Below are 19,883 nucleotides of genomic sequence, written 5' to 3'. Positions count from 1 at the left end.
TGTCTGGTTTGGACCTGCATTCCTTGGGTTATTCATGCACCATATAGGCACATTTCAGGGCAAAATGCTTGTTTTATCCTTATCAAAAGACCCCCCTCCTCTCAAGGAGGTGTGTTTCATGGGACACGTGGGTGGCAGGTTCACAAACTCAGGTTCCCAAAGACGTGTCGTTATTACTTATCCTAGGCCCAGGAGTGGGCAGTGGATTACAGCTGAGATGATGTGAGTTGATCACTAACAAGTAATGTTAATAGTTCTTAAGTTAGAAAAATATTGCTGTATCTATTGGGACTCCAGTGTGATTTCCAGTCCTCCTAATTATAGAACTCGGGTATTACATGCTGGTGGTAGAGTTTGGTATATTTGTAGGGGTAGACCTTAATATTTCATGACCCTGAGGTTCCTCAGTGCCCAATAGATGGATTGCTTGATCCCATACACGTCCAAATATGCTGTTGTGTCTCCATGTTCTGTCTATATCCTCAGTCTTGAGCTCAAGAGCTGGGGCCAGACCACTGATCCACTGCATTAGGATGGCACTTACGCTTTACTTCTCTGCCAACTCTAGGACCATTCTGAATCTAAGACCCCCCTCCCCACCTGCAATTCTCCTGATCCTCCAGGTGCAACTTAAGCTTCCAAGGTTCAGCCCAGCCATTACTGTCCGATGCTACATGGCCAAAAGAAAAGCACTGGATAATTGCAGTCTATCTCAGGGTAGAAAATACAATTCCAGATTCTTTTCACTCCTAAAATGTGTCCTCTGTTCTATACTGTCTACTTCACTTGACTTAGAGCTGCTCTTTACATTTTCCACTAGTCTATTAATATAGGCCATTGTGGTCTGGGGCTCACAGACTATGTTGCCATCCTGGCTGACAGATGGATGCATCCCATATATCGACAGATTTATATAACAGGTGGAATAAACATTATGATAAGCAGGTTGTATAAAGATATTCCTGAGAAGTTACTGAAATTCATTATGGGACCAAAGCAGATGTATTTCAGCAAAAGTAGGTTCAGTAGAAAATTCTTTTAAAATAATAACAGAACAGTTCATGACTACTGAGAATTTAGAAAAAAATTACCCAGAGGAGAAAGCCGAATGTTGGAAATGCAAATTCTATAGAGCACATATGTTGCATGTTTGGTGTAATTATCTGGTTTTACAAAACTTTTCCATACAGATGCTAAGAAAGATTAAGTAGATAACAGATGTAGAAGTTCTGTTAGGCCAAAGATAGGGAATTCTTTTAGCCCAGTGATGCCAGATCTGTATCTCCCCCCATCCTCATGATGATGCCAGGGGTTTGAAAGGTGGACAGTCTGTAAAATCTGTCAAAGTTGACCTGTAGGATTGAGGGGTCTAGTGTGCTATTTATTTATTTATTTATTTTGTTCAATTTATATACCGCCCACAGCCCGAAGGCTCTCAGGGTGGTGTACAGCATAGAATAAAATACAATAACATCACAAGAACAATAGAACATAAATATAAACAATAAATAACCTCATATACATTAAAAGCTTAAAAGGTAGATTAAAATGCCTGGGAGAATAAAAAGGTTTTCACCTGGCGCCGAAAAGATAGAAGTGTAGGCGCCAGGTGGACCTCATCGGGGAGACTGTTCCATAATTCGGGGGCAGCCACTGAAAAGGCCCTAGATCTTGTTACGACCCTCCGAGCCTCTCTGTGATTCGGAACTCGGAGGAGGGCCTTAGATGTTGAACGTAGTGAGCGGGTAGGTTCGTATTGGGAGAGGCGTTCCGCCAGGTACTGTGGTCCCGCACCGTGTGAGGCTTTATAAGTCAAAACTAGCACTTTGAATCTAGCCCAGAAACAAATAGGCAGCCAGTGCAAACGCGCCAGAACAGGTGTAATATGCGCGGACCGCCTGGTCTTCGTCAGCAGTCTGGCTGCAGCGTTTTGCACTAACTGAAGTTTCCGGACTGTCTTCAAAGGCAGCCCCACGTAGAGCGCACTGCAGTAATCCAGTCTAGAGGTTACCAGAGCGTGCACAACTGAGGCGAGGTCGTTGCTTTCCAGATAGGGACATAGCTGGGCTACCAACCGAAGGTGGTAGAACGCATTCCGTGCCATCGAGGCCACCTGCGCCTTGAGAGACAGGAATGGATCAAAAAGAACCCCCAAGCTATGAACCTGTTCCTTCAGGGGGAGTGTAACCCCATCTAGAACAGGTTGAACATCCACCATCTGGTCAGAGAAGGCACTCACCAACAGTGTCTCGGTCTTGTCAGGATTGAGCCTCAGTTTATTAGCTCTCATCCAGTCCATTATCGCGGCCAGGCAGCGGTTCAGCACATCAACAGCCTCACCTGAAGAAGATGAAAAGGAGAAATAGAGTTGTGTGTCATCAGCATACTGGTGACAACGCACTCCAAAGCTCCTGATGACCGCACCCAGCGGCTTCATGTAGATGTTAAAAAGCATAGGGGACAAGACCGATCCCTGCGGGACTCCACAATGGAGAGTCCAGGGTATCGATGCATGCTCCCCTAGCCCTACCCTCTGGAGACGATCCACCAAGTAGGAGCGGAGCCACCACCAAGCAGTACCTCCAACTCCCAACTCTGTGAGCCTCTCCAGAAGGATACCATGGCCGATGGTATCAAAAGCAGCTGAGAAATCAAGGAGAATCAACAGAGTAACACTCCCTCTGTCCCTCTCCCGACATAGGTCATCATACAGGGCGACCAAGGCTGTTTCAGTGCCAAAACCGGGCCTAAAACCGGATTGAAACGGATCTAGATAATCAGTGTCATCCAAGAGCACCTGGAGCTGGCTGGCAACCACCCGTTCTAAGACCTTGCCCAGGAATGGAACATTCGCCACCGGTCTATAGTTGTTCAAATTATCTGGGTCCAGGGAAGGTTTCTTCAGGAGTGGTCTCACTACTGCCTCTTTTAAGCAACTAGGGACCACTCCGTCTCTCAAGGAGGCATTTATCACTTCCCTGGCCCAGCCGGCTGTTCCATCCCTGCCAGCTTTCACTAGCCAAGAGGGGCAAGGATCCAGTACAGAGGTGGTTGCACGCACCAGTCCAAGCACCTTGTCAACGTTCTCAAGCTGTACCAACTGAAACTCATCCAATAAATGAGGACAAGACCGTGTTCCAGATACCTTATTAGATTCAACTGCCATAATACTGGAGTCTAAGTCCTGGCGGATGCAAGAGATTTTATCTTGGAAGTGCCCAGCGAACTCGTTACAGCGGGATTCAGAAGGTACTATAATATCCTGAGGGCTAGAATGTAAAAGCCCTCGGACAATTTTAAAGAGCTCCGCTGGGCGGTTGAGAGCTGATTTAATAGTGGCAGCGAAATGTCGCTTTTTCACTGCCCTCACCGCTTCTGTATAGAGTTTGGTGGAGGCACTCACCAAGGCGTAATTGCATCCGTCGGGAGTACGCCTCCATTTGCACTCAAGCCTTCTCCTCTCTTGCTTCATCGCTCTCAGCTCCGGGGTATACCACGGGACTGCATGAGCTCTGCATGGGATAGGGCGCGCAGGAGCGATCGTGTCCACGGCCCGGGTCATTTCCGTATTCCACAGTTGGACCAGGGCTTCGACAGGAGCACCTGTCTTATCAGCCGGAAAATCCCCCAGAGCCCTTTGGAAACCCAAAGGATCCATTAGTCTCTGAGGTCGGACCAACTTAATGGGTCCTCCACCCTTGCGGAGGGAAAGGGTGGCTGTAAGCCTAAACTTCAACAAGCGGTGATCTGTCCATGACAATGGGGTCAATAAAAAACTCCCCACCTCCAGATCACCATCTCCATGTCCAGTGGCAAAGATCAAATCAAGAGTATGCCCCGACACATGTGTAGGGCCAGTGGCAAATTGAGACAGCCCCATGGTTGCCATGGAAGCCATGAAGTCCTGAGCTGCCCCAGATAAAGCAGCCTCGGCATGGATGTTGAGGTCTCCCAGTACTAATAGTCTGGGGGACCTCAACAGTACCTCCGAGACTACCTCTGACAGCTCAGTTAGGGAAGCTGTTGGGCAGCAGGGTGGACGGTACACCAACAAAATTCCCAGTCTGTCTCTTTGACCCAGCACAAGGTGGAGACATTCCAGGCCAGTCGTCACCTGGACAGGGTGCCTGATGAGCAAGAGAGAACTCCTATAGGCCACAGCCACCCCACCTCCCCGACCCTCAGATCTGCCACAGTGCTGAACCGTATACCCAGGTGGGCAGAGCTGGGAAAGAGCAATTCCTCCCTGATCACCAACCCAGGTCTCGGTTATGCATGCCAGGTCAGCCTCCCCATCAACAATTAAGTCATGGACAAGGGAGATCTTATTATGTACCGACCTGGCATTTAAAAGCAGCACTTGGAGATCCAAGGGCTGGCTGATAGGACAACCAACAGTCCTGCGGGTGTGAGAAGGACCGGAACAAGGTACAGACACAACTTGTCTGAGACGAGTTCCCCTTACCTGGCATGTTCTTCTCACATCACCATACCTCCCATTACCCATCACTACGTTGATTGGGGCCCCCGAAAGTCCCCCCAGTCGAACTCTCTCTCCCAGGCACATGACAAAACACACATAAATACACGCTCATGCACTCACACACTCACTCAATCCCATTCACACCAAACTCGAACCACAAATCAGCCACACAAAAACCCAGACAACACAGTCATACAGTTCATACAATAACTCAAACTCATCCACACCAGACAATCACAGCTAAAACAACAGCGGCAGACATCAAAGCAAAAGAAAGCAGCAGCACAGCAGCAAGAGCAGCAGCCTCTCCTTCCCTTGGCGGTGATGGTCTCTTCCTCCTGCAGGCACTGGGTCTCCCAGGCCACCTCAGCCAGCCGGCTTATGTATCCCTCCAAAGAGGGACAGGTGGTCAAAATCAGTCCTAGCTGGCTGGGTACCTGGGGCCTGGTCCTGCCAGGCAGAAGTCCTACAGGGAAGGGCGGTGGAGGTGGTGGTCCCTCAGCAGCAGCAGCAGCAGCAGCAGCAGCAGCAGCAGCAGCCTCTCCTTCCCTTGGCGGTGATGGTCTCTTCCTCCTGCAGGCACTGGGTCTAGCACATTCCCCACAAGGAACACACTGGCAAAGCAGCACTCTGCAGGATTAAACCACTACTTACCAGTTGAGGAGTGGTGGGCTCAATCGTACTGGCTGCAGGGATCTCCTTTGCCAGAGCATTCCCTGCAGAATGGCTTTTACACTCCATACATTTACCTGGCTTCTCTGCTGTGAGGGTTCTTTGATTAAAAGAAAGGCCTCAGAAGCTTACACTGAAGTTTTTTCACACTACATACATCTGTATGATGTTATGCCTGCATGGGTTCTTTGATGTTCCCTAAGCCTTCTTTTCTCGCTGAAGCTCTTTCCACATTCCATGCATTCATACGGTTTCTCCCCAGTCTGTGTTCTTTGATGTAAAGTAAGCTGCTCCTTCCAACTGAAGCTCTTTCCACACTTCATGCATGTATGTGGTTTCTCTCTTGTGTGCATTCCTTGATGTTCACTAAGACTGCTTTTCTGCCTGAAGCTCTTTCCGCACTCCATGCATTTATATGGTTTCTCCCCAGTGTGTGTTCTTTCATGCAAAGTAAGACCGTCCTTCTGACTGAAGATCTTTCCACACATCATGCATTTATATGGTTTCTCCCCAGTGTGTGTTCTTCAATGTAAAACAAGCCCTGAGCGCCATCTGAAGGTCTTTCCACACTCCATGCATTTATATGGTTTCTCCCCAGTGTGTGTTCTTTCATGCACAGTAAGGTTGTCCTTCCGACTGATGCTCTTTCCACACCACCTGCATTTATATGGTTTCTCCCCAGTGTAGGTGGCCTGATGTTTTATAGGCAGTTCCCTGTCACTGAAGTTCTTTTCATGTTCCATGCATGCTTGTGGCTTCTCTCCTGTATGGGTTTTACAATGTGTGTCAGAGGACTCCTTCCTCCATTTCTGTGATTGGTTTCGCTCATGCCATTTTGCACTCCTTTGATTCCCAAACAATTCATCTCCTGCTTCATGTTTGGTTCTTTCTGATGACCCCACAGATAGCTTCCAATAATTCTCACTGTCCTGTTCATCACCTCCTTGGGGGAAAAGAAAAAGGAAATTATATTAACTGGTCAAGGCAGAAACCATGAATTTCTCTAGTGATCAAGCCCAGTTAGCCGCTTCCCTAAATGCAGTTCTCAATGTTCGCTTTTGATTTTTTGTACCTGTTTTTAAATAGTAGGTTAGTTGTTGAATACCCTGCTGTCTCTGACAGTAACATGAAGTGTCCACCTGATTTGCCAGGCATGGGGGAGGTGTTTAGAGATACATGTCTAGTATCAATTTCCACAAGAGCACTACTCTGTGGCCTTGACTTATCTGAGGTGAGTCAAAAGACTAGATGTCAGATATGAAGGCAGTGGTGGCCCAAGACTGGTTTGTACTGCTGTTCTGTAGTAAGAAGGAAATTCCTCGCCAGATTATATGATGCAGTAAAAGATATTTTACCTGCAATCCACTCTTCTCACAGCTTTCTCCTACCTTCCTGCTCTCACTGATGTCCCCCTCCTCCTTTTTGCCTGGTCTGTCTGCTCAGGATTGGGATTGGATGGCTTTTCCCCAACTTCTAGTGCTGATGAGAGTTGCTCAATTTCAGGTACAAAAAAGCTTGTATTTTGGGATGGCTCATTTTGAGATTCTATAAGCAGTCAACCATGCAGTGCAGAGCATAAGAGCTCAATCCTATCTGCCTGGAAACGGGTTGCTCATGATTTCAACCATAAAGTGTGCTGCCACCGGCCCTTCCTTTTCCCTCTCACCTTGAGAAAAGGGCAATTCTCCAAGCAACATGTGATGAAGATAAGTCAGGCGGATAAGGGAACATCTAGCCTACGCCTCTTCCTCTCCAGAAAGCAGAGCAGCTTGCTGTCCTCAAATTCTCCCTAGGCACTATCACGTAGCATGGAATTAATGAGCCTAGGCACAATCTCTTGTGAGCAATCACCAATAAATATCAAACCCCAACAGCCCAATTTAAGAGAGTTTTAAATAAGATTTGAGGAGGAATGTTGAGGGACAAAGCAATGCTGGCAACATTCCCTTTTAAGGGCTCTTCCCCCAAGTGGGCTCTGACTGACAGGAGGCTTTGAGCCCCAAGCACAGGGACCGCACACAGCTCAGAGAAGGCTACAGCATGAAGGGATCAAGGTGGCAAGAATAGTGAGGCTATCAAAGTGTTAACTGCTATTGGAGGGGCCAGGATTCTCTACTAGACAGCAATCTTCATCCTGTGTATTTAGGCCTGGCTGAGAAGATATGTGACCTCTATACCTATACATGGTGGAGAGCCAGAAAAACTAGGTAATCTAAAACAGACAGGCTAATGTACAGCAGAACCACACCACCAGTGACTGGCACTTCAGATCAGTCAAATGAGTGGTCCAATAAGCTGGTATTAACTGAATAGCTCAGTCTACCAGACTCGTAGTGGAAGCACACCTCTGGGGATGCACAACGAAGAAAACAGCCGGATCCTGATCATTGGGAATCTTGGTTTGAAACATTTGTCCCAATGCCTTACAATTCCCTATCAGTTTCCCTGATGATACTGGGATGGGAAATGTTCATGCCTGATCTTGTGCTCATCTTCTGAGATGGGACCACCCTGTTCAAAATTCATCCCAGATACAAAAAAGGATTATTGGGGGGAAAAAAACATTAAGAAATGTTCACAATCCAGTTTGAATTATAAGAATGGGATAGACCAACTCAGCGTCCACCTCCCATTTGCACTCTGATGAAGAAAGGCAATTCTGGAGACTGTAGGATAATTCTCAAGTGAACATGCCTGGGAGGGTGAATTCACATCAAGTGAGTACATTAGAAGAATTCAGAGCCTGACTGTCTATTGCGAGATTAAAAACTGAAAAAATTCACACACACCCCTCTCACGTAAGTAGGTACCTGACAATCTCTCCCCTTCGTGAGAGCCATGGGTGAATGGATCTTCCTTTTTCCAGCCTGGAGATGAGGTCAGGTTTGGGGAGATCTTTCAAAGAAAAAGAGAAGATTGTTACTTCTGACTACAAAATATTCTTAGTCCAGTCATTGCTTGGCTCCCTCCCAAAGGTCAAGACCAGGCAAAGGAAAGTTCTTCTGTCTCCTGCCAATGGCATGCGGACCCCAGCAGAATCCTTCTGGCACTTGTGAATGGATGCATTAAGGTCAGCTCATTGGCACTGTAAATGCAGAGTAATCTGTTGTTGCATTTGGGGTATATCCCAACACAAGGACAGGAAACCTCAACCTGGAGGCCATCCCTCCTCCTCCAAAGGCTAGTTGCACGGCTACTTCCGACATGCAATATTGACCCATCCTCTCATCTTATTTTGCTGTATGGAAACTGGGAAATGAACCCCCTTTCTAGCAGGGGATCCTTAATTCAGTTAGGATGTGTGCCTCCCTACTCATCCCCTCCCTTTTGGCTCAAAAAAGAGTAAGGGAGAGGAGAAAAGCAGCACAGTTCAGAGGCTGAGCTGTGGTGACTGACTAAGCATGTAGGAAGACCTTATTGTTGAAGGGGGAATGCTGGAGGAAGATCACCTTTCCCCCGAGTCAAAGTGGGGCACCAGCAGCAAAGGGGGAAGCTGGCGGGGTCCTTACCTTCCTTGTGCTCTTGGTAGCAGCGGGCACTTTGGCCAGGAAGAGGGTTTGTTTCCAGAGGTGGGGAGGGCCTTTTGGAGACCTCTGCCATGTGTGTAGGGGGTGGGGATGGGGATAAAGATTCCTACTCTGTGTCCTGCCCAAAGCCAAACCTGGCCTCAGTTCCCTTTTCCAGTGCACATTTGGGGTGGTAGAAATCTAACCCGGATAAGCAAAAAGCCATGAAATCATTTGGGATCTGCTGTGAGTGACACAGAAACCTGATACTATCAACACCATCGAAGCAGAGATCCTATCTGGCTCCATGGATTCAAACAGTGTACGTTTTTGGGCCGATCCCATGTAAAAGTCATTAACAGGGTTGCATCCACGCCTTGAATCCATGTGTTTGTGGCCTAGGATACACCAGATCCATGATTCTTATAGCTCAGTCAATTAACACACATATGATCTAGGACACTGGCTCCCAACCTTTATGAGTACAGGACCCCCTTTCTAAGCTCAAAAAATTTCATGACCCCCTCCCCATTGTAATTTTACCCACTGTTAATTGAGGAAATGGTGTGTGGAAAAAATCAGATCTCCAAATATCCCATTCCATAAAAACCTCCCTGCAGAGAGGGTGGTGTTGCTTTCTTTTCTTCAGAAAAGAAATCCCACCAAATTGGGATTCTCCCCCCCCAACAGTCTGAAGATGTACAATCCTGTCTCCCAACACCAGTAGGTTACAGTGTTGGACTAAGATCAAGGTTCAAATACATACCCAGTCATGAAGCCCACTGGGTGACCTTGGGCCATACACAGTCTGTCAGCCTGACATATCTCACAGGGTTGGTGTAAGGATAAAATGGAAACGGGGGGCAGAACCATGTGCACCATCTCGAGCAACTTGGAGGAAAGGTGGGATATAAATGCAATAAATAAATAAATAAATAAATATGCTCAGCCAACCTGCTGAGCTTTCTTAAAGTCATCATCATCTTCATGAAGCAGCAATATGGTAGTGGTGGGGATAGGTTGAGGAGGGGGGTTAGTGTTTTTAGGCCTTGGGATAATCATCAGAACTGGTAACTTGGTTAGCGTGCACTTGGGGAATGAGAGTGGAGCAGAAGACAGATTAGCACACACACAAACACACCTGCCCCTCACACAAGCATCTAGGGGTGCATGCATTTGGGCACGTGGGAAGGGGGAAACCCTCAACTGCTGCAGCATCTTGGAGAGAGGGGTTGGGGGGACAGAATGTAGGTGGAAAAAAGGAGGGACACTGGCACACACACTTAGCCTCAGAGATGGGGGACGAGCAAGTCCTGAACTTCCTCACTGCTCCTTGGCTCCCTCTGGGCGGCCTTGCAAATAAGAACAATTTTTAAAAGGAAGTGGCAGCAAAGCAGGAGTCAAGAAAGGCAGGCAGGCTGGCTGTCAGGAAGGAAGGGGAAAAGCAGCCTTTCCTTGCAGCCTTGCTTCTTTTTGCTTCACGAAAAGCCGGCTCCTCTCGTTCTTAGCCAGGGTGTCATCAGCAGCGGCAGTGCGAGGAGTCGGGAGCTGGGATAGTAATCCCCTCCTTCCTGGCAGCACCTCCCTCAGCCTCCTTTAGCATCTGCCTTGTGTGATATAAGCAGATGCCTGCCCTTGCCGTGCCTGAAAGATGCTCTGGCGCTTCAGGAAAGTCCTCCCCTCTCATTTGGAACAAGAGGGAGGTGTCATCTGCAGCAGCACCGGGGAGCAGATAGTGTCCAGGTAGTGAAGACTTTTAAAAATAATAATAATAGTTAATTCATTTCTTTACTGTTCATGGCTCCCGGGTTGGCTAGGATATGATGCTGTGGTAGGGAGCTAGCATGTTTAAAAAAATTTCAATGCAAGAGAATCCGCATGAAACACAGTGAGAGTGATTGACTGCTGATTGCTAGTGCGTGTGTGCATGCGTGCGTGTGTGCGAGAGAGAGAGAGAGAGAGAGAGAGACAGAGGGCTAAGATCCCCAGCACACTCCAGGACTACTTCTCTGGGGTCTGTTTCTTTGAAGTGGCCAACTTAGTCTTAGTCTGGTGTCTCAGCTTTGACCATTCCGCCTTGGGTGCCCCTGCTAGGAGTCTAGCCTCTTGGTCTAGACTCCTGACGGCATTGCTGTCAGCTTCTTTAACACTCTCAAACCCCCTCCCCACGTTAAGGTGTGCATCCTAGAGGGGGCCAGATACTGGACAGATTTTTTTAAAAAAACATTAATTTTGTTTCATCACATCTCTGTCAAATCACTTCTGGTACCATAATACATTTTTCAAGTCTGTGGTAATATTACGCTGCTCAAGAACCATTTATCAGACTGGTACCAGAATTTTATATGCACATGCACAGCAGCTTCAACATATTTTTAGAATGCTTGGAAATGCCAAACCAGTTTTCAAAGCCCTAGATAGCATCTTCTCATTTACTCTGGGCATCTTTCTTCCCCATACAAATTTAATTAACATTCTACCAATAAATTTAAGGATACTTGTAATGGGATATCTAACAGCAAAAAAGATATCTTTGGCAGAATCACCATCTTAACAGTGGCCATCTGTCCCATTAATGAGATTGATAAGTGTGCCCATTCATTTAAATCCTTTATGACCTCTTTCATAAATTTGTGATCACTGTATTAGGATAGATTTTTTAAACTAGGAGTTATCCAAGATATCTAACAGGATTATCTCTCCAGGATATAATACACTGCTCTGTTATTTTGTCTTTTATATTTCTGTCTAAATTTTATCTTATCCATTCTGATCTTTTTAAAAAATTGAGCTTATTCTTAGTTGGGGGGGGGTTAATGATACCTCAAGGGTCAAAATGAGTTCACTCCCTTGAATGGTGGGACACAAACTTCCCAAATACAAATAAATAAAACCTCACCCCACAAGGCCTTTCCATGTGGTAGACAACCACAAGAGGGATGAGAAATAGGGTAAGATAGGCCTAGATTTCATAAACAGCAGGTGCGATTTACATTTATTTCTTAATTTACTTACATCTATATGCCACCTTTCCTCTAAGGAGCTCAAGGTGGCGTACATGGTTCTCCCCTCCCCATTTGATCCTCACAACAACCCTGTGAAGTAGGTCAGACTGAGAGGCAGTGACTGGCCTAAGTAACCCAAAGAGCTCCATGGCTGAATGGGGATTTGAACCGTTTTCCCAGGTCATAGTCCAACACTCTAACCATTACACCACACTGGCTCTCCGACGGCAAACCCGTATGGCAACTGCAGCATTCCAACCTGTGAGTGGAATCATTCTCCATTAAAAGAAAGAAAGAATGAGAATCAAACACAGATAAACTTAGCAGGACAGGGAGACAGCTGCATTAGAACGGTTCTCCCCAACACATAGTTTTCCCAGTTTGGTAAGGGATTTTCCCTTGTTTTGTTTGCTTGTTATATGTGTGTATGGGAGGGCATTAAATCCTGTGACTCCCCAACAGGAGCCAAAGTTTTATTACCTCATCTACTCTTAAGAAAAGAGGGACACAGAGGTAAGAGGAGGTGCTACACACATGAACAAACACAATGGGCCACCTTTGCAAGATTCACGCCTCTAAAGATACAGTTTTGCACTTCAAAAAGTGGCATTAGTCAGGCCAGGCCTTGGCACAGCCTGGTAAGGAAGGCATGCTCAGGACACAAGGCTTGAACACCCCTTTCCACACTGGCATCCCTACAGTGCAGGGTCAAACCCTGAGAAGGAATTTATGCATTCAGGAAACCAAAAGGGTCCTTACCCCCAGAGGCCACATGCCCATAATTCTCCAGCATGACTTCTTTGTACAGAGCTCTTTGCCCTGGATCCAGGAGATCCCATTCCTCCTTGGTGAAATACACAGCCACTTCCTCAAAGGACACCAGCCGCTGAAAGAAAAGAAGATCTCCACTCAGAAATTATCTCCCCTACACATTTGACAGAATTTGTATAATATTCTGGAGAGGTCAGCGCTATCAATCAGGCCCCATAAGACACAGCAGACAGCTCAATCAGGCAAACCTCAGGACAGCCATGGCAGACCTTGAGGGAGGACAGAAATGGACAAAGTTTGCTTTGCTGCAGCTGAGAAGCTGCCCGGGGCTTTGGCACCAGCATCAGTGGCAAACTAACAGATGAGAAGGGCCTCGTCCATTGAGATGAAGATCTTGTTTTTAGACATGCTTTAATTGCTTTATTATTTCTTGCTTTGAGTATTTTGCCTTTAAACACTTTTGATTTGTTTCAGTTACAAGGTCCTGCATTTTCTCCCACTTATCCCTCACTTATCATAGATGGCTTTGTTAGGTGTCCAGTTGCCTGAAAACTATAATTCACTTACTTTACTCGAAATAACTTGGGCATCACGGGAAACTGAACCAAAGTGGCCTTTGAATGACTTTTGATATAAAATGTCGGTTTATTTCCTGGTGACCTGACCCTTACCTACATTCCAGTGGCTCGAGTAATAAAAGCCGGTTTAAGCTGGAAACCTGTGTCTCCTGTATCACATCTATGTCTATAACCTTGCTTATTGTTACAAATGTGCCTTGCATAGAAATGTTAAAAGTTTGTTCCGATGCCCCACAGACCTTGACTTGTAAAACCCTTTGAAATGCAAGCTTAGTACTTTCATGTCTGTCTCCACTTGAGGGGCACCCGGTTGCAGCTGGGCCTCCTCTTCCAACTTTTCTCTTTGTCTGTTCCGGCAGAGTGCTTATCTCAAGGACACGTGAAATATGCAGACATAGAGTCTAAAAGATAGTCTCAATGTTTCTACTTATGCCCTTCCCCTGTACCCCTTTACCTCCTTCTACATATCTTAAGGTTACAATAACTAGCAATTGCTTCTTTTGTGTTTATGACGTTGCCCCCGATATTGTAAACTTTGGGGGAGACTATATATTCCCTAAGCTATCAATAAACGAGGTTCCCATGCTGACCTGCCTTGGCTTGTGAGTATTGGGTCCCCTTTGCAAAGGAATTGTCTTGTGTTTACTTGATCTCTGATAGTGGGTTCAATTGCACTCAACTCCGCACTTTCTCGGGTGTAAGCGAGTTGGGGTTGACAGAGACGACTCGCGTGTTGGGTTTGGACCTAACAGCTTCATGGTGGAATCTCTTTCCACTCTACCACAAAGAGAAGAGCCAGACTGTGCCTCTGATGTCAGTGACGGAAGAGTATGTGTTACCTTTTGAACTATTATGGGTGTCACCAGTACGTAGCTTATTATGGGCATCACCTGCATATACTGAACTGTGAAGGGAATGGAAGCTGGGTCCGGAGGGTGATGTCGCTCCAGAGGCTTTGGGAGAAAAGACAAAGGACAGGAAGAATTTCATCTCTCACACGTTTATGCTTCATGGATTCAGTTACTATAAGCAGCTGCATGCTTTTCAGGAGTAGATAATGGCAAATATGTATAACTGCTATTTAAAATAAATGTTGTTTGCTTTCATTTCATTTGCTTCAAGGTGCTCATCCCAGAAGAGCCCTAAGATTCCAGCCCTATATGCCTCCCCAGGGATGTCAAGAGTCTTGCCTGGGGGGAATCATGTCCCAGATTCTGCGGTTCCCTCCCGCTGTGTTGTAATGGTTGCCAAACTGGTTCCAGAAGACTCAGGTTGCTGACCAGAGGAAAGGGGGTTGCAAAAAATTAACTCCAATATTGTGATGCAAAATTACATTTCCCTCTCTCTTTGTATTTTATCAAGGGAAAGGAACTGACATTTTTAATGCTATATTGTTGACTATAGCAACAGCAAAAAATACTCCATACCTATTAATAGCCATCTTATATTTCTAGCTCATATATGTATTAATTTGTATTTATACTAATTTATATTATACAGATAGAGATATATAGATCTAAATTAGTGTTGTCTGAAAGTTCTCACTTGTTTTCAATTCCTCTAAAGTGTTTAGAGTAAAATGCAAGTAGGACAGGAATGACAGAGGTGTGTAAAATTGTGCATGGTACGCCTACAGTAAACAGAGACAGGTTTTTCTCCCTCTTGCATAAAACCAAAATCTGTGGTCCTCTGAAGGGTGAGGGATTCAGGACAGGCAAAAGGAAGCTCTTCTTCACACTGTGCATTGTTAATCTATGGAATTTGCTCCCACCACAGGCTGCCACGGCTATCAAATTGGATGGCTTTGAAGGGGTTCAGACAAATTCAAGGAAGGAGAGGGCGATTCTGGCTGTGTGTGTCGTATCTCTAGTGTCGGAAGTGTGCCTCTGGATACTCGTTGCTGGGGAAGGGGAGTGGGGAGAGCGGCATAGTGCTCAGGCCCCCCTTGCGGGCTTCCCATCGGGATCTGGTCGGCCACGGCGAGATCAGGATGCTGGAGCGGGCAGTCCTCGGCTGGCGTGTCCTCTCTCCTCACCCTCCCGCCACCAGGGCTGGAAGGAGGGCAGGGGGAGGAACGCCCTGCTGGATCGGAGGAAATGCTCCCCTGGTGCTCCATACTGCAGGAGATGATGAAGACCACATGGAAAGGGAGAGAAGAGAAAGAAGGGTGATCGATGACTTGTGTGTGCAGTAACCATGAGCGGGACAGCCCGCCCCCCAGCATTTAAAACTACTCAGAAACTCCCCTCTCTGTACCTTCCCTTCCTATACCCGACGCCCAGCGAGGCCCCCTTCCCTCCCTCCACCATCTTACCTCCCTGCCTGCTTCTGCACAGCCTCTCCCGCCCACCACCGCAGCGCCTTGCAAGCTCAGAGACGGACAGACTCCCAGGCATAACAAGAACTTGGGTAGCTCCCAACTGTGGGAGATGATGATGACCGCATGGAAGGGGAGAGAGGGAAGTGGGACAGGGGTATGTCTTGTGTGTGGAACAAACATCCAACAAACTCCCCTCTCTGTACCTTCCCTTCCTATACCCGACGCCCAGCGAGACCTCCCTCCCTCCACCATCTTACCTCCCCGCCTGCTTCTGCACAGCCTCTCCCGCCCACCACAACCACCCCAAAGAGGGACAGAGACTTCCAGGCATGATAAGGACTCAGGTAGCCTCCAGTTCCAAGGTCTCTTGGGATTTGTAGTCCTTTTCCCACCCCTTCTCTGACTGTAACCTGCCAAGCAGAGAGGATTCTGCGAAATGTAGTAGCTCTTTCCAGCGCTTTGTCCTTGTCTATATGCTAGTCGCTGTCTCTCAGTCTCAGAGGAAGGCAATGGTAAACCCCCTCTTAATACCGCTTAGCAAGAAAACCCTATTCATAGGGTCGCCGTAAGTCGGAATCAACTTGAACGCAGTCCATTTCATTTTCATATGAAGAAAGAGGTGCCCTTGATGTAGGTTTTGTGGGGAATTGGCATCTTTTGCATGTGACAGCATTTTTAAAGCAAAATTGTATGCACTGAGTGTAAAATGTACAATTTTGGTCTCCAAAATGAATGTGCTAAATATTTTTAAGGCAGAAACAAAAGGGAAAAGCACCAAGCAATGGACAAAAAAGAGAGGCAGGCTCTGGTGCTTGGTAGGTTTATTAAGGCTCAACGCGTTTCGGAGTAATCCTTCCTCAGGAGCAATGGAGATCTGTTTCCTTTTCTCTGCCTGCGCAGTTCAAATTATTTATCCAGCTCCATACAAAAGAATTTGAACTGCGCAGGCAGAGAAAAGGAAACAGATCTCCATTGCTCCTGAGGATTACTCCGAAACGCGTTGAGCCTTAATAAACCTACCAAGCACCAGAGCCTGCCTCTCTTTTTGTCCCCTAAATATTTTTAAGCCAGTTGTGTGTGCTACTTTGCTATGTAAGAGCTTTGAGTATACCATCTTTAAAAGATCTCTCTTTCTCTATATAGACTTGTGGTCTGCAGACAGATTTCCCTCCCTGGGGAAGCCCTTCACAGAGTTCACCAACTCCTCCCCCTCATAATATTACCTTTGGTTTTTCCTAGCCAGTCTTCTGGGTCAGGCAAGCATTTAACTGATGAAGATTCCCCAATAACTGGATTTTCCTACCAAGACAAGCTTAACCAGTTCATTTATCTTCTTAGCACAGGGGTTTCCAAATGCCTGGGTGGTCCATGGCGTGACCACATTAGATACTCATATTGATTTTAAACTGTATTTTTATGGCTACAATTCCCAGAGTGGATGAACAGTCAATCGCTCCTCCCAGACAACTCTGAGAAATACTCTGAGGAAAACAGGCCTTGCCTACCAACTCTCAGCACCCTTTTCAAACTACAGTTCCCAGGCTTCTTTGGGGAAAGCCATGGCTGTTTAAAGTGAGATTATGCTGCTTTAAGTATTCAGTGCAAATAGGGCCCTAGTGTTAGACAGTCTTTGTGTATGTGTACCCATTGCTGGATATCTGTAATTGTTGAGAGGGAGTGTATGTGTATGAATGAATGTGTGCAGGTGGAGGTTGCCTGAGGTACGGGAGTATTAATGGTGTGGAATTTGTGTGGATTTTGGAGTTTTATCTGTTTGTTGTTGCCATCAAATGAAGTTCTTACCTGCACTTTCACATAAGGTCCCAGAGTAACAATATAAGAATTCAAAATCATTTAAAACAATTTGGAACCAGAAGAATGGGGAGATTCTCATGACACTCTCCACATTCTTCTGGTTCCAAATTGTTTTAACTGATTTTGAATTTTTATATTGTTACCCTGGGACCTTATGGTAAAATGCAGGTAAGATATATATATCTCCCCCTCTAGGATGCACAACATGGTGAGGGGGTTTGAGAGTGTTGAAGAAGCTGAGAGCAACACCGTCAGGAGTCTAGGCAGAATGGTCAAAGCTGAGACACCAGACTAAGATGCATCCAAACTCAGAGGAAGGCAATGGTAAACCACCTCTGAATATTTGTTACCACGAAAACCCTATGAACAGAGTATCCAAAATGCAACACGAGATAGTGCTGGAAGATGAGACCCCCAGGTCAGAAGGCACTCACTGAGCTACTGGGGAAGAACAAAGGACAAGTACGAGTAGCGCTGTGACTAATGACGCAGCTGGGTCAAAGCTGAAAGGAAGCCCAGAGGCTGATGCGCACAGATGCGAAAGGAGAGTCCGGAGTTGTAGAACACACACAATAGGAACATGGAATGTGAAAAGCATGAACCAAGGAAAGCTAGAAATTGTCAAGCAAGAAATGGAACGTACCAGCATTACAATACTTGGCATGAGTGAATTAAAATGGATGAGAATGGGACATTTTCAATCAGGCAACTACAAAATATTTTATGCAGGAAATGAGAAATCAAGAAGAAATGGGGTTGCTTTAATAGTGAGAACTGATGTAGCAAAAGCAATTAGGAGCTACAACACAAGGTCTGAGCCAGTGATATCAATGAGATTAAACAGGAAACCTATTAACTTAACCATCATCCAAGTCTATGCTCCAACGGCAAACTCAGAAGGAGAGGAATTGGAGAGATTTTACGCAGAAGTACAAGAAGAAATTGATCACACACCAAAACAAGATGTGCTGATAATCATGGGGGATTGGAATGCAAAAGCAGGGAACAGAGAAGAATTAGGAATTGTGGGGAAATGGGGCTTAGGAGACGGAAATGAAGCAGGAGAAAGACTTATTGAATTCTGTGAAGCCAATAATTTGTTTCTTGAGAACACATTTTCTGAGCAACCGAAAAGACAACTGTACACATGGACATCACCAAATGGTCAATACAGGAATCAAATTGATTATATAATTGGTAGCAGAAGATGGAGAAGTTCCAAACTTTCTGCGAAAGCAAGACCAGGAGCAGATTGCGGTACAGATCATGAACTGGTCGTATCGAAAATCAGAGTAAAGCTAAAGAATAAGAACAAAGCAATCATAATGCCAAAATACAATTTAAATAACATCCCAGGAGAATATGAAGATCAGATAAGGAACAGATTTGAGGCTTTAAATTTAGTTGACAGAGAACCAGAAGAATTATGGAGTGAAATGAGAGACCTTATTAAGGAAGAATGCAAAAAGACAATACCTCTAGTTAAAAAGAGAGAAAAACCTCAATGGATGACTGAAGAAACTCTTAAAATGGTTAAAGTGAGAAGGAAAGCAAAAGCAAAAGGAGATAGAAACACGGGCAGAACCCTAAATGCAACAATACAGCGACAAGTACATAGGGACAAAGAGAACTATTCCAATAGTTATTGTATAGAAATAGAAGAGGACAACAAAAAGGGTAGAACAAGAGCCCTATTCCAAAAGATTAGAGAAATGAAAGGCAAATTTAAACCAAGAGTAGGGATGTTGAATAATCAACAGGGGAACACACTGACTGACCGAGATGAAATAAAAGGAAGATGGAAGCAATACATGGAAAAACTCTATAAAAGAGATGCCACGATGACAGATTTATTCATGGAGGAACTGTATGATGAAGAACCAGAAAATTTAGAATGTGAGGTGAAAGCTGCTCTTAAAATTCTTGGAAGAAACAAATCACCAGGAACAGATGGCATACCAATAAAGTTGCTACAAGCTACTGAGACTGAATCTGTCCAAATTTTGACTAAAATATGTCAAGAAATATGGAAAACTAAACAATGGCCCACAGACTGGAAGTGTTCCATATACATCCCAATTCCAAAGAAAGGGGATCCCAGGGAATGCAGTAATTATCGAACTATTGCCTTAATATCCCATGCAACTAAAGTAATGCTCAAGATTCTACAACAAAGGCTCTTACCATATATGGAGTGAGAAATGCCAGACATCCAAACTGGATTTAGAAAGGGAAGAGGCACCAGAGATCACATTGCAAACATACGTTGGATAATGGAACGGACCAAGGAATTTCAGAAGAATATCACCCTGTGCTTTATAGATTACAGCAAAACCTTTGACTGTGTAGATCATGAAAAACTATGGAATGCTTTAAAAGAAATGGGGGTGCCACAGCATCTGATAGTCCTGATGCGCAACCTATACTCTGGACAAGAGGCTACTGTAAGGACAGAATATGGAGAAACTGATTCGTTCCCAATTGGAAAAGGTGTGAGACAGGGGTGTATCTTATCACCCTCTTTATTTAATCTATACACAGAACATATCATATGGAAAGCAGGATTGGACCAAAATGGAGGTGTGAAAATTGGTGAGAGAAGTATCAATAATTTAAGATATGCAAATGATAACATACTCTTGGCAAAAACCACTAAAGTTTTGAAACGAATGCTGATGAAAGTTAAACAGGAAAGCACAAAAGCAGGACTACAGCTGAACGTCAAAAAGACTA

General features: G+C 45.5%; 1 protein-coding gene across 1 annotated transcript in view; it reads right to left on the bottom strand.

The window, feature by feature from the left end:
* The window catches only part of LOC133378864 (zinc finger protein 25-like), a 45,191-nt gene extending 29,867 nt beyond the window's left edge, over nucleotides 1-15,324 (bottom strand). Inside the window, exons 1-5 of the mRNA XM_061613478.1 lie at nucleotides 15,272-15,324; nucleotides 14,910-15,132; nucleotides 13,906-13,968; nucleotides 12,426-12,552; nucleotides 5,773-5,918 (exon numbers count right to left, since the gene is read on the bottom strand). Coding sequence (XP_061469462.1) covers nucleotides 5,773-5,918; nucleotides 12,426-12,552; nucleotides 13,906-13,968; nucleotides 14,910-15,132; nucleotides 15,272-15,324 — 612 coding nt within the window. The remainder of the gene's footprint in view (nucleotides 1-5,772; nucleotides 5,919-12,425; nucleotides 12,553-13,905; nucleotides 13,969-14,909; nucleotides 15,133-15,271) is intronic.
* Between the last annotated feature and the right edge of the window lie 4,559 nt (nucleotides 15,325-19,883).

Source organism: Rhineura floridana, chromosome 3, assembly GCF_030035675.1.
Source record: "Rhineura floridana isolate rRhiFlo1 chromosome 3, rRhiFlo1.hap2, whole genome shotgun sequence".
Lineage (NCBI taxonomy): Eukaryota > Metazoa > Chordata > Lepidosauria > Squamata > Rhineuridae > Rhineura > Rhineura floridana.
The sequence above is the reverse complement of the archived record's forward strand: the minus strand, read 5'-3'. Positions and strand labels throughout refer to the sequence as shown.